Source organism: Canis aureus, chromosome 11, assembly GCF_053574225.1.
Source record: "Canis aureus isolate CA01 chromosome 11, VMU_Caureus_v.1.0, whole genome shotgun sequence".
Taxonomy (NCBI): domain Eukaryota; kingdom Metazoa; phylum Chordata; class Mammalia; order Carnivora; family Canidae; genus Canis; species Canis aureus.
In genome coordinates this window covers 58,861,317-58,875,401 of record NC_135621.1, presented here as the reverse complement: position 1 = coordinate 58,875,401, position 14,085 = coordinate 58,861,317, and the positions used below count along the sequence as shown (strand labels likewise).

Here is a 14,085-nt window from a genome sequence, read left to right as displayed (position 1 = left end):
TATTTTATTTAATCCATCCTTAAATATTTCATGTTTTCTTGTGCTGTTGTAAATGATAACACTAAAAAAAACCCTATAATTTCTACTTGTTTGTTGCTGATATACCTTTTTGTTCTTTTTTTTCTATTTCTTGCAAGGTTTTTCAAGTTTATCTTCCAAAACTTCTATTAATTTTTTTAAATTGCAATTAAAAATTCTTAGTGTGGCAAAATATACATGACATAAAATTTACCATTTTAACCATTTTTAAGTGCACACAGTTCAGTGGCGTTTCATATATTTACATTGTTGTACAACCACCACCACCATCCATCTCCAGTACCTTTTCATCATCTTGTATTGAAACTGTCTACTCATTAAACACTAACTCCCCATTTCCCCTCCCTCTAGCCCCTGATACCCACTGTTCAATTCCTCACCTCTAGGTATTTGACTCTTCTAGGTACCTTATGCACAAATGACTTACATTTCTACTACTACTCGACAGGAAAGATTTCCATCCAGGACAATAAATAATACTAAGATAAGATGGAAATGCCAGATCACAGTGAGTTTGTAGCAATAAAAGGAAAGTGAGTTTTAAAAAAGACACTTGCAAGGCAATATACATCTCCAGTGATGAATGTATTCCTGAGTTTTCTGGAAAGTAGAAAACAAGTTGAATAATGAGCAAGATATATCTGTTGATTAAAAAAGAATCCTATACCTCATAAATACAAGTGGTATATGAAAGGATCATTTATTGTCTAATTTTTTAACTTAATGGAGCTTGCTTAATCTCTTATTGCTTTTCTTTCAACCATTTCCTTCTTTTCAGTATCTTCATTAGAGGATGGTTAGTATATGTAGAGGCAAAAGTTCACAAGGCAATTCTACTACTTGTTTTTGGCTGAGAGGTTAGAGTGACCAGCTTAATGAGAGTTTGAGGATTATCTGTGGTTTAAATTATTGGTGTTGTCCCTATTACTATAGACTACTTAGTGCTAAATATAATTGAGTACTTACTGGAAACCTATTTTGAGTTCCAAGTATAATATTTAAGGTGGATGGAAAAGATAAAATGATAACTGCAAACTAAAGAACTTGACTTAGGAAGAAAAGCAAAAGGGTGTTGTTATGTTGTTGTTGTTATTTTATTTTGCTTTTATTTATTTTAACTGGAAAAGGGAAAAGTAAAGGTTAAATATAAATAGCATTCATTGTTCAAGTATGTCCAGAGGTACTTCACCTTGTTGTTTCCCATGGCTCCTTTCTAGGCCTTTTTCTCTGAGGGCAGCAGACAGTATGCAATCAACCTGGTCCATTGTTTCCAGCCTAAAATTTTGCTCCAAACCTTTACCCATAAAACTTAACTTATGAGTTTAGGTACCTGGTCTCCAGACTAAATCTCCATCCTAAGCCCCAGCCCTGGCTTTGCAGCTGCTTCCTCATTGTTTCTACTCCAATATTTTACAGGCGACTCAAGTTCATTGTATCTAAAAACTAATGTCATTATATTGTCCCCAGCATTACTCACCAGTTTTGTGCTTTCTCTCCTGATTTTTTTTGCATTTGTACTGGTATAGCACCAATTTACCTTGCCACCTCAGCATTAAGCTTATTTCAGCCTTTTTTTTCTTCTTTTCCATCAGCCCCTCTATCCTATTAGTCTTCAAGTTCCTTCAGTGTTTTTCAAATTTATCTTCTCCTATTCCCTAAGCTATTGGTTCCTGCCCTCATCAATTGTTGCTTAAATTACAAGTAGTAATTATGTTCCACTTAAGCCACAGTAGCTATAACCAAGTTATTGGGCAAAGATTACATGTAATATTAGAATTGCATCTTAAATATTGTTTACTTTCTCTAGTGTCCACAACCCATCCCCGATCAGTGTTATTTTTATAAATTAGCTATCATGTCACCCCACTAGTTTTAAAAAGATTGATTGAAGAGAGAGAGTGAGTGATAGTGGGGGGCAGAGGGAGAGGGAGAGAGAGAATCTGAAGCAGACTTCTCGAGGAGCCCAATGTGGGGCTCGATCTCATGACTGCAAGATCACAATGTGAACTGAAACCAAGAGTCAGAAACTGACTGAGCCATCCAGGTTCCCTTTTTTCACCATGTTGCTTAAAGACTTTTAATAACTCTTTACTTAGAGAATACCACCTTCACTCTTTAGCATGGCATTCAAGACTCTTCACAGTCTGTATTTAGTTTATTTTTCTGGGTTTATCTTCAGTTAACCATCCCAGAGGTCTCTCTATGCCTTGAATCTGTGCTGGAGTTTCAGTCCTCCCTGCCTCTGCAGGTGCTATTCCCTCTTCATTGGATAACTTTCCTTCTTACTCTACCTTAAAAGATTAATTTCTTTTGTGAAGCCTTCCCCAAATCCTGCTGGAATATGTCTGTTTGTGCATCTGTCTCTCTCTCTCTAATATATATACACATATAGTATGAATTATATTGTATTAATTATGAGTATATGATATGTATATTGTACATTTATAGTATGAGTTACATTAGTATGTCTATTCTATATACACACATATATGCATACATATGAATATATTTACATTTACTTATATGTATATTCCTATATATTCTTATGTAAACTCAATTATATGTTCCTTAATGTTAATAAGTATGTTTTATTCATTCTATATCACCAGAACCTAGAAGCTCTATAGATTTTAGCTGAATAAATGAGTAATGTTTATTGTAAAGATAGTGATTACCTGGTTTCTATTTCCATAGAAGATAAAGCAGCAGAAATTACACTTCAGTCTTTAGGTATTAGGAAGAATAGGTGAGATGTTGGAACGAATTATTTATAACTCAGATAATTTTATGAACTTTTTTCTATAGTTCTTTTTTCTCATGAGGGTAAATTTTTGTTTGTCTAAGATGGTTTAGGAATTTCTCTGCTTAAATTTGTGCTGCTAGATCAAAATTAATTTTCTCCTGAATCAAAAATAGTTTTTCTGTTACATCACAATACATTTCACCAGAGAAATGGTACATATTGAACTTAGCCTAAGGGAATACAGTATTAATGCAGAGGACTCAAAAAGGTTAAAAGGTTCAATTTTAATTGTGACTTTCACTTTCACTATTACGTGATTTCTTTTTGGAACTTAAAAACTTGATTTTAAGTCCAGCACTAATTTTTATGCTTAACTATATGGCTGAAGATGTTGATCTCACTATATTTATATTTCAATTCTTATTACAGAATGAACTTAGTATAAGTCAAGATGTTAGCCAGAATGATGAGCTGCATTTCAGAAAAAGATGCATTTCATGCAAAATGGTAGGGACAATGACATAGCAAGCTGTTAGTTTTTCCCTTAGGAGTGCCAACATGATGTTTCAGTTTTTTTTTTTTTTAATTGAAAGGTTGAATGTAATTCAATGGTGCTCTTGAATATTGGCAAGTCATTTTCAGTAAACAAAAAAGTTGTGCACAGCTCTTGAAATAGATTTGTCAGGAATCTACCTCTCATCTTTCTCCTGTGGTTGCTGAACCAACTTGAGTCCACATCCTGCAATATGTAGACAAGAGTATAGCTATCCTATGCCTTTTAACTCTTTCAGGAGGCAAACATGATTACAAGGACAGTTAACTAACAAGTTAATGTCTACCAGATTAGGGATCAATTCAGCCTTCTGCAATAAGGTAGGATTCTATAGAAATTGAATGGGATATTTCCTGAAGTAGTGAGTCTCCCTGTACTGAAAATGTTCAAGCACATTTGTGCTGATATCTTCAATGCTGTATTCCCAAGTGCTTGGTGCAGAGTAAATACCCAATAAATATTTCATCTATGAATGAATAAAGCACAGAATAGATGATGTTTAAATTAGTTTTTGCTGTGTAATGACCATCCCCAAAAGGTAGTAGTTTAAAACAACAAAGATTCATTATTTTTCATGATTCTGTGAGTTGACTGCAGAGTCTGAGATGGCCTCACATTTCTGGGACCTCAGCTCTATGGTTGGGACAGCTAGGTCTGTCTCCCCGTGTATCTCACATTCAGCCTTCAGTGTGCTGAGAATGAGGAGGGAAACTGCAATGCCTCTGCTGGTCAGGCTTGGAACTCACTTCCAGGGCATTTTATGGGTCAAGAAAGTCACAATGCCAGCTCAGAATAGGTGGGAAAATTCACCCTATCTTGGATGGGAGTTGTTGCAAAGAGTTTGTGGCTGTTTTTAATATGCCATGGATGACCAATTAAAAAAAAAATCCTTCTATAAGGAATTCTTGTAATGGGAGAGAGATTGGTCAACCTGACTTCCTAGAGTCCTTCCAACTCTGAGATTCTAGAATTCCATCAAGCTGAATGGATATCTTGTAGTATTCTAAGAGAATAGTTACTAACTTGTGGTATCTGGAAACTTTAATCTAGTTCTGGTAAGATAATTTGAAAAATAATTGAGTAATTCTTTTTCTAATTATTATTATGATCAAGAATTTATATTCCTCTTTTAAGCATTTCAAATGCCCATCAGAATTTTCTTGTTAGTAAGAGTGATATTTACATGGAGTTACACTAACTAAGTTACATTATTTACATGGAGTAACTAACTCTCCTTTTAATTCTGGTGTATCAGTGACATTTCCTTTTTCTTATGCTTTGTTGACCATTCTATAAACACTAGGTAAACTCCTTACTCTTAATTCATCCATCAAAAATTACATTTTAGAAGTCATTGAGCTCAATAATATACACTTTTTATTTCTTTTCTGCTTCCGATTATTGCCTCAATATTTACTGCTATTTATTATAAAAGCTGTAAATCTACCACTTTTCTGTAATTATCCTTTTATGACAGTTTAAAAAAAAAGATTTTATTTATTTCTTTTAAGGATAGAGAGTGTGTACACAAGTGGGAGGAGGGGCAGAGGAAGAGGCAGAGAATCTCAAGCCAATTCTGCACTGAATGTGGAGCCTGATGTGGGGCTCAATCCCATGACTTCAAGATCATGATCTGAGCCAAAATTAAGAGTCAGAACCTTAACCAACTGAGCCACCCAGGTGCCCCGTTTTCTGCCACTTTTAATAAGTTAAAGATATTCTCTTGAGACCATTTTAGTAATAGTAGGCACACAGATATATGGATGCAGAGATCTCATATAAACAACTTACAAATAATGTATGTGAAAACTATAAAATCATTCCATTAGGGAGTTTCAGAACAATAATTGTGGGAAAAGCAGTATGAAGAAGACTGAACTACTGATAGCTAAATTGTTACTTATTAGAAAAAGTTTGTACCATAAAATTTTGCTAGTTTTTTTTGTATGTATATGCGGTTAAAAATAATATATATTTTTGATAATATTTGACAAATACTTGAAACATGATTATTTTAATTATCATTGTAGGAATCTGCTTTGCTTAAAATTTTTAGTATGACATTAAACTTCCATCCCCAAATTCTTTTTTTTTTTTAGATTTTATTTATTTAATCATGAAAGACAGAGAGAGAGAGAGAGAGAGAGAGGCAGAGGCACAGGCAGAGGGAGGAGCAGGCTCCATGCAGGGAGCCCGACATCGGACTCAATCCTGGGTCTCCAGGATCATGCCCTGGGCTGAAGGCAGCACCAAATCACTGAGCCACGGGTGCTGCCCCCATCCCCAAATTCTACATTAATATTTCTCTCTTCCTACTCTTTAAAAAAAACACAAGATAAAACCAAACAAATTCAAAGCACCTCACAGCCATTTTGTAGAAATAAAACCAGTTTGACTTTGTGGCATGGATATGCCAGGTCCTGAATATATTGCTGATAATTAACCTGGTCAGGTAACATTCCCAGGAAATCTTGCTTTCTCTTTCCCTTTTCTAAGAATTAATACATTTTATTTCTTAGAGCAGTTTTAGATTTACAGAAAAACTGAACAGAAAGTACAGAGAGTTCTCATACTCTCCCATGCCCCCTCTCCAACCAGTTTCCCTATTACTAACATATTACATTGGTATGGTATGTTTGTTGTAATGAATCAGTATTGATATATTATTAACTGACGTCCACAGCTTACATTAGGGTTCACTCTTTGTGATGTATAGTTCTGTGGGTTTTGCCAAATGTATGATGTGATATATCCACCATTATATTATTGTACAGAATAGTTTCGCTGCTCTAAAAATCTTGTTCCACCTATTCATCTCTCCTCCTTCCTTCCCCAACCACTGCCTCTCCTTTTTTATACCTAAATTAAGCCTAGAGTAATATTAATTAGTTTGAGCTAAGAATTTGTTTAAATAACCAATGATTCCCCATAGCAATCAAAATTTCTTAATCATTTAGACTAGCAGTGTCCAACAGAAATATGATGTGATCATATGTGTATTTAAACTATCCTAGAAGCTGCCTTTAAGAAGTAAAAAAAAAGTGACAATAATTTTAGTATACTTATTCCAATATATTGACAATATCAATGATAAAATGTCAGCATATAAAAATTGAGGTGTTTTCATTTTTTGCTGCTACCACTCAAAATCTCGTGTGCATTTTATTTTTTTAAAGATTTATTTACTTTGGGGGGTAGGGACAAAGGGAGAGGGAGAGGGAGAGAGAGAAAATTTCCAGCAGACTTTGGACTGATGGAGGAGCCTGACCCAGGCCTGGATCCCATCAGCCTGAGATCATGACCTGAGCTAAAATCAAGCAGGATGCTTAACCAACTGAGCCACTCAGGCACTCCTCTAGTATGCATTTTAAATTTACAGCATATCTCATTTCAGTCCAGTCACACTTAAAAGGCTCAATAGCCACAAGTGGCCTGATGACTAATATATTGGACAGTGAGGTCCTAGACTGTGAGCTATCTGAAAGCAAGTTATCTCTGTCTCCAGGGCCTCCAGAATAGGAATGCAGTGAATATTTTTGTAAGGTATACCAGAAACATAAAAGGGGTTCTCTAAACTTTTGCATGCTGATACTTTTATGTTTTTTCGACCACTTTCCTTTAAACTTCCTTTTCAGTCTTGGAAAAAGTGGAACGGGGGAGATTATGCTCTTTCCAGCATATCAAACAAATGAATACCGGGCTTCCTGACTCCCAGAAGGCCTGAATCATCTTAAATGTTGACTCATGAGCCTAAGGTGACTGAAATGTAATGTGAATCAAATTTGCCTTCCAAGGCATCATTATGTTTCCACTTTCCTCCTCTTTCTCTCTCTCTCTTTGGGTGACTCATCCTTCTACCACGTACGAGTCCAGCAGCAGGCAGATCCCCAAACCCTCCTGGATGAGCAGACTTTGAAATGGGCCCAGTCCTCCAGACGGTCCAAGCCCTGCTCTGTTTTGCCTACCTCATCCAGAGTCTGCCGTTTGGACAGAGAACGACCTTAAAGCTCTCCAAAAAAAATGAAAATAAAAAAAATAAATAAATTTTTTTTCCTTTTAAGGTGGTGAAAGTAGTAGTAACGAGGTGGTCCAGTCATTTAAGCTTTAAAAAAACAATCTTTTAATTTCAAAATCTTTTAATATTTAGCGTACACTCAAATCCTTAGGGCCTACACTTCATAGTACCTTTCAACCCCTCTGGGTTTTTTCCTTTCCTGGGAGGAAAGTTACCACCCCCAATCCCCCAGGATAACGCCCTTCCGGGGGCGCGGGCCAGGAACCCGCAAGTCCTGCGGCAGGTCGCCCGCCCCCGCGCAAGCCCACGCGGCACCCGAGCCGCCCGCTGCCCTCGGGCTCTGGGCAAAGCCGCGACCCCGGCCCACCCCGCATCTGACCCAAGGTGCAGGGTGGGGCTCTCAGCTCCAAGCCCCGCCCACCGGGCTCACCCCAGCCGGTAGGAGAGGGGAAGTCCAAATGGCCCCACCCACTTTTCTCTTTCCGTCTCTCCATTGGGCCGGCTGGTTGCCCGTCATCTCTATGCCGTAGGCGATTGGCTCCCTCCCTCCCGCGCCAGTCCCTGCCTCTCCCCGCGCGGGGAGGGTAAGTCACGCCAAACGGGGCGGAGAATCGGCTGGCCTCTCTCCTTCGCTCGCCTGGGCGGTGGCGGCAACTGGGGACGGGGCGGGTGGCGCATCACGGGCGCAGAGGCAGGAGGAGCAGTCTCATTGTTCCGGGAGCCGTCGCCACTGCAGGTCTCCGGGCTCTCTCGGCCCGGCCCCTGTCAGTCCTCCCCAACCCCCACAACCGCCCGCGGCCCCGGGGAGCAGCGTCCCGTGGAGACGAGCCGCTGCAGCAGCATCTCCGACCCGCCGGCCATGGAAGACATGGACCAGTCGCCTCTGGTCTCCTCGTCCTCGGACAGCCCGCCCCGGCCTCAGCCCCCGTTCAAGTACCAGTTCGTGAGGGACCCCGAGGACGAGGAGGAAGACGAGGAGGAGGAAGACGAGGAGGACGAGGACGAGGACTTGGAGGAGCTGGAGGTGCTGGAGAGGAAGCCCGCCGCCGGGCTGTCCGCGGCCCCGGTGCCCCCCGCCGCCGCCGCCGTCCCCGGCGCGCCCCTGCTGGACTTCGGCAGTGACTTCGTGCCCCCCGCGCCCCGCGGGCCGCTGCCGACCGCGCCCCCCGCCGCCCCGGAGCGGCCGCCGTCTTGGGACCCGAGCCCCACGTCGCCCGCGGGGCCCGCGCCCTCCCTGCCCTCCGCTGCCGCAGCCTCGCCCTCCAAGCTCCCCGAGGACGATGAGCCTCCGGCCCGGCCTCCCCCTCCTCCCCCGGCCGGCGTGAGCCCCCAGGCCGAGCCCGCGTGGACGCCCCCGGCCCCGGCCCCCGCCGCGCCCCCCTCCACGCCGGCCGCGCCCAAGCGCAGAGGCTCCTCAGGCTCAGTGGGTGAGTGCCGCGCCCTCCGCCCCGCGCAGCCCCGCGCAGCCCCGCGCTCCCCTCCGTCTTTTGTGTGCACCCCCCGCTGCCTCGGGCGGAGCCCCCTTCCCCGCCCCGAGGGGCTTTGTCCGTGGACCTCCGGGCGAAGGCGCCCCCCCTGGCAGGAGCCGTCAGGAGCAGGGTGGGGCGGCCGCGGAAACCCGGGCTTGTTCTTTATTGTCTGTCTGGGAGTCGGGGAGCACGTGCACCCCGCCTGCTCCCGGCCTCCTCCCTCTGGTCCCTATCCTGCTGCGTCCCGGAAGTTAGGCACCCGCCCGTCCCGGGAGCTCGGTTGGCCTCGAGGAGCTAGGGTTGTGGATACGGGGGGCTGGCCGGGCTCCCGGGTGAGGATGGAAAGGCCTTGGCGCCCGTAATCTTTTGTCTGCCAGTCTGGGTTGCTCCCAGGGAAAAGGCGCAGTTCTGCGGCTGGTCCGTCTGGCAGCCGTGAGCCCTGCGCTGCACCCCCACCCCCGCTCACCTTCTCCCTGGCCTGGGTGTCACCCCCCACCCCCACCCCCCCGCAGCGCCTCATTCCCCTCCCTCTCCACTCGCGCTGGCGGGGAGCTGGCCCAGTGGAAAACATGCACCCTGACCCAGCCGCCGCGACGGGAGAGCGCCTCCAGTGGTGTGGCGCGTGCGGATTTGGGAAGGCGAGAGTTCTGGCAAAGTCCTGCCACCGCCCAGTCTCCTCGGGCTGTGATGTGGCGACTCCCCAGCTAAACCGCGCCGGGGAAGTGGGATCTGAGCATCCGCGGTCCGAGGAGGCGCAGTTCTCCCACCGGGTCCTGGCTGCTGAGCCAGAGGATTTGCTGTCAGGGTGGTTTGGGCTCTTGAATCGGAGAGGAAAAGAGGCAAAATGGTTGACATTCTTAGGGAAGGGAAACCTGTGGGGTTTGTTTGTTTGTTTTCCTTTTTTCTTTTTTTTTTTTTCTTTTTTTTCTTTTTGGCCGCGAATAGGCCAATTGACTTTGTGGCGGATTAGCCAGCCAGGAGACTTAATGTTTTGAGAAAGATTTTTTTTTTTTTCACGTAGCGGTTAGAGATACTCTTTCTTAGTAGTTACATGTTTTAGGTCAAATCTGCAATAGTAGTCTGTAAACAGTTTCCAAATCTTTTTTTTTTTTTTTTTTTATTCGCTTTAGTACTTGCATGTATGTATATATTTAAAGGAACATTGTTTCCTTACCCTTTTCCTTTTTGGGAAGTTGTTTATTTTGGAAGAGAATAAAATCAAATTTGTTAGAGATGGAGAATCTTACAAGTTATGAGTTTATTAGCTTAAGTCTTGTTATTTTGGGGGGCAGAAAGTGTCCTACCAACAAGCAGTAGGACCTCTTTTTATGTATAAAAGAGCAAGAATCTGGTAGTGTGACTGCCTGCTGAGAGATCTTTATAGCTTTCCTTGTAGGATTTTACAAATGGTTCATTTTCCAGGAGAAAATGAAATTTTTTTCAGTTCATTCCTCCACAATGGGGAAGTAAGCCAATTGTGATGTTTCTGAATAACGTTTTGATAATGACATACCCCAAAGCGTTACTCAAAACACTTTACACAAGTAACTCAAAACACATTACACAAAATCATTACACTAAAGATATTAGAAGATGAAGAGCAACTCAGTGTTTCATTTTCTGAATTAAGTGTGTAAGAGAAACTAAGGTGAGGTAGAAAAATAAAAAGTGATAAATCTGCAAATGGAAAATCTAATGATTAACAAAGGAATACTGATTTGTCTCATCTTGTATTCCAGCATGGGAACAAAGAGGAATTCTGATCTTTGAACATTAGGGATTCAGGAGGTGACATTCTCTTGGAATTTTGACTTGTGGAATACTAAGTTTGGAAGACAAAGGAGAGAATATTGCTTACTCAGGGACTCTTATCTCTATAAAGTTCCCTAATTCTGTATTGATGATAGCTATTTGGAAACCTAAGTGCTTTAGTAAATCACTGAACATCCATGATTATAGTCATGGATAGTTAAGCCATCTCTGTGAGTCTCGGGTTCTTAGCAGTTTGTTCATTCATTCAATTGATGATTGATTGATTACCTACAAAGAGACAGGTTCTCTTCTGGGCTGTGAGGGTATAGCAATAAGCAAGACACATTTGTTCTCCATAAGGGGAGTACAGATAATAAACACATAAATAAGGAACTCAGAATAGTGATAAGGATGGTGGTATGGAAAATTATTGGGTTGTGTGTGGGGAGTGGTTTAAGTAGAGTGGCATTGAGAGATGCCTTTCTGAGGAGGTGAGATTGAGCTGCAGGTAAAAATTTCCAAGCAACCCATAGGGAGGCAAAAGCCTTGAGGCAGGAATTAGCTGTGTGTGTTGGCAAGTCTAGTAAGAAGACTAATGAGGTGGCTCAGTGGTTGAGTCCTTGCCTTTAGCCCAGGGCGTGATCCTGGAGTCCCGGGATCGGGATCAAGTCCCACATTGGGCTCTCTGCATGGAGCCTGCTTCTCCCTCTGCCTGTGTCCCTGCACTGCCCACCCCCCCCTCCCCGTGTCTCTCATGAATAAATAAATAAAATCTTTTTTTTTTTTTTTTTTTTTTAAAGAAGACTAATGAGAAAAACTTGTAAGACCGTGGTCAGGTGATGGTGGGGAGGTGGGGTAAACTTAGATCATTTGGGGTCTCTTACAGGTCATGGTAAAAAGTTTGGCTTTTTAAAGAAGTTTACTTTAGAAATGTGCTCTTTAATAATTATATTGTGATTTTGGAGCAAAACACAGTTTTGAAAATGTAGAGGAACTGCAAGGACTGATGTGAGTAAAGACAAAGTGAGAAATGTGCAGAGCATGGTTAAAGACATAGAGAAGCCCGATGGGAAGAGGCTTTTATTTACTGAGTTGGGCTGACTTCTGACACTTGGGCATTTAACATTGTTGTTTACATAATTTTTGAATAAGCTCCAATTCCCATCATGAGGAAAGTAGTAATTTTGCTGTTTGCTGTTGTGCTTGGATCTATTGTAATGCAGTAATGAAGTGAGACGGAAGCCTGTCACTTGACCATTTTTCATGGAGAAACCTTTGGCTTCACTTCGAAAAGGTAGTTGGTTAATAATGGGCTTTGAGTACACGTGAAGGAAATGCTGGATAGAAACTGTTGAGAGAAATGTAAACATTAACAATGACATTCATCTAGTCTTTGAAGCATGTTCTAAATCAGTATTAAGATGGAAAACGTGGTAGATCTGGATTCTGAGGGGGATTCGAAGAGTAAGGTATTAGGGTTTTATCATCCTGTCTTTCTCCATGCTCTGCCTTCTACAGTTGCTCTTGCTTTTGGTAATTTATATTATGAAACAAAAAATGTTTTTGTTGTTGTTGGCAAAATGTAAAGTTCTTTCATTATTTTTTACCTTTGTCCTGAATTATTGCTTTAGGCCTTGGGAGGCCATTGGAGATTATTGAACTGAGTCATAACATCATGAAAGCAGTGTTAGAAAATGAATTGATGACCATCTTCAAGATAGTTTGGAAAGAACAGGGGACCTATTTAGAACGCTTTTGCAGTAGTTCTGAAAGAGGTGACTAGAACCTGAATTAGTTCACTACTACCTCAGCCAGTGAAATGGGATAGAAGGAGGAATATGAGAAATTATAAGAAGCATGGTTTTTTGGCTACAAATCTCTGTTTTTATAGTTAGGTTTAAAAAGATGTTTTATTAAAGAAGAATTGATAGGACTTGGAGGCAAAGGATATAAATACAAAGAAAAATAATGGTGCTAAATCAGTTGCAGAGACTGTCCAAATTTGTTAATTGGAATGGAAATTTATATAGAATTGAATACTGATAAGTATAGCTTTTATGGCTTGGGATTAAAAATTATTAGTCTTTTATAAAGTCATTAATTATATGATTATGTACAGTGGCATAAAAGCACATAGTAGAAATGCTAAAAGATTTTGAGTGATGAGTGATGTATAGTTTAAAATCTTAAGTACCAGTTCTTAATCTAAAATTCAAATAAACAGTGATGTGACACTACCAGGAAGCAGTTGCTTCTAAAAGAGCTATCCTGCCTGTTCCATTCCCCATCCTCCTTCGAAAACGGTAACAAGGAAAGAACTCATGAATTTACAGATTCTAAATAATTTCTCTTGCTAAGCCATTTGTAATTTCTGACTGGGAATAAAAGTTGGGAACTGTTCTGCTCGTTATGGATAAGTTGAGTTACATTTTAGGTTGGTTCCGAGGATGTTCTGTGTCAAATTTATAGTCCTTTTTAGTAACTGGCAAGCACCCTCAAACCTTTTTAAAATGAAGTGGTGAATATATATTGAACCTTTGGTAAATCCCTCATTATGAGGAATAGTATTTAAAAACATGCTTTTTTTAGCACTATATCCCTGTAAAGTTGGAAGATTCACTAACTTATATAAGGAATTTTCTAAAAAGCATATTACCTATTGTCAAATAATTGGCTCTAGTTTATGTGTAGTTATTTCATAATCTACCTAAAAGCAATTTATTTGAAACACTGCTGATGCAAGGCCCCAAAATAAATGGCATATTTTGAAGGTACGTTGCTAGCCCAGGAAAAGTACCTACCAAGTGAATGATATTTCTTGATTCTTTCCTGAAACTTCTGATTAAGTAGAAGTAATGTTGTAGATACATTAGCCTTACAGTAAGTACATTAAGACTTCTAAATATAGACCCTAGAAGGTCCCTCTGGGGGTGACAGCACCAGGAATGGGAACTGTAAGGGCAGACCATAATTCATCATTGTTTAAATGAATGAATATGACTTTTGTGGCTGGTTCCTGTAGGACACAAACCTGCAAAATGGTGGGACCAAGCTTTACTGCTGCTAAGGTCTTCTCAAACTGATGGCCTCAAGATTCTTTTGAACTCTAAAGGAGGAGTGTTAATAATTTTACATTTAAGCTGTTGATTTTGGTTTTTGAATGATTGTTTTTAAGTTGCTTTGCTCATGTTTTCTCATAACATTCTATTCTTATCTTGTATATATTGTACTATATATGGTAATGGTATGTTTACTCATTTCTGTTCTCTGCCAGACTGTATGCTCCTTGAGCTAAGGGGCTAGCTATATTACTTTTTTCCCTTGAAGAAAAGGACTATGTGACATACCTTTATTGCTGAGCACAGTGCCTTAGATACGGTGTAGGTGCTCAGATTTGTTGAATGAATATGATAATATAGATGAAAACTGATCTTCAAATTCTGGATAGTCCTAGAATTAAAGTATTTTCTCCAATAAAAATCCCAAGTCCTATGAATGAAAGCATTTATTTATT

The 14,085-nt window shown here is 41.0% G+C and overlaps 1 protein-coding gene and 1 long non-coding RNA gene across 4 annotated transcripts in view; both read left to right on the top strand.

Moving 5' to 3' along the window:
* Positions 1–4,311: 4,311 nt before the first annotated feature.
* On the top strand, positions 4,312–7,424 carry LOC144324156 (uncharacterized). The gene is made up of 4 exons (XR_013389569.1): positions 4,312–4,390; positions 4,847–5,015; positions 6,971–7,090; positions 7,209–7,424. It is a non-coding gene; the product is annotated as an uncharacterized LOC144324156 (long non-coding RNA).
* Positions 7,425–7,947: 523 nt separating this feature from the next.
* RTN4 (reticulon 4) overlaps positions 7,948–14,085 on the top strand; it is a 70,799-nt gene continuing 64,661 nt past the window's right edge. Inside the window, exon 1 of one of the 3 annotated variants that reach the window (XM_077915412.1) lies at positions 7,948–8,777. In XM_077915412.1, coding sequence (XP_077771538.1) covers positions 8,210–8,777 — 568 coding nt within the window. In that variant the 5' untranslated portion in view covers positions 7,948–8,209. The remainder of the gene's footprint in view (positions 8,778–14,085) is intronic. The other 2 variants (XM_077915413.1, XM_077915414.1) reach the window with 2 other exon arrangements.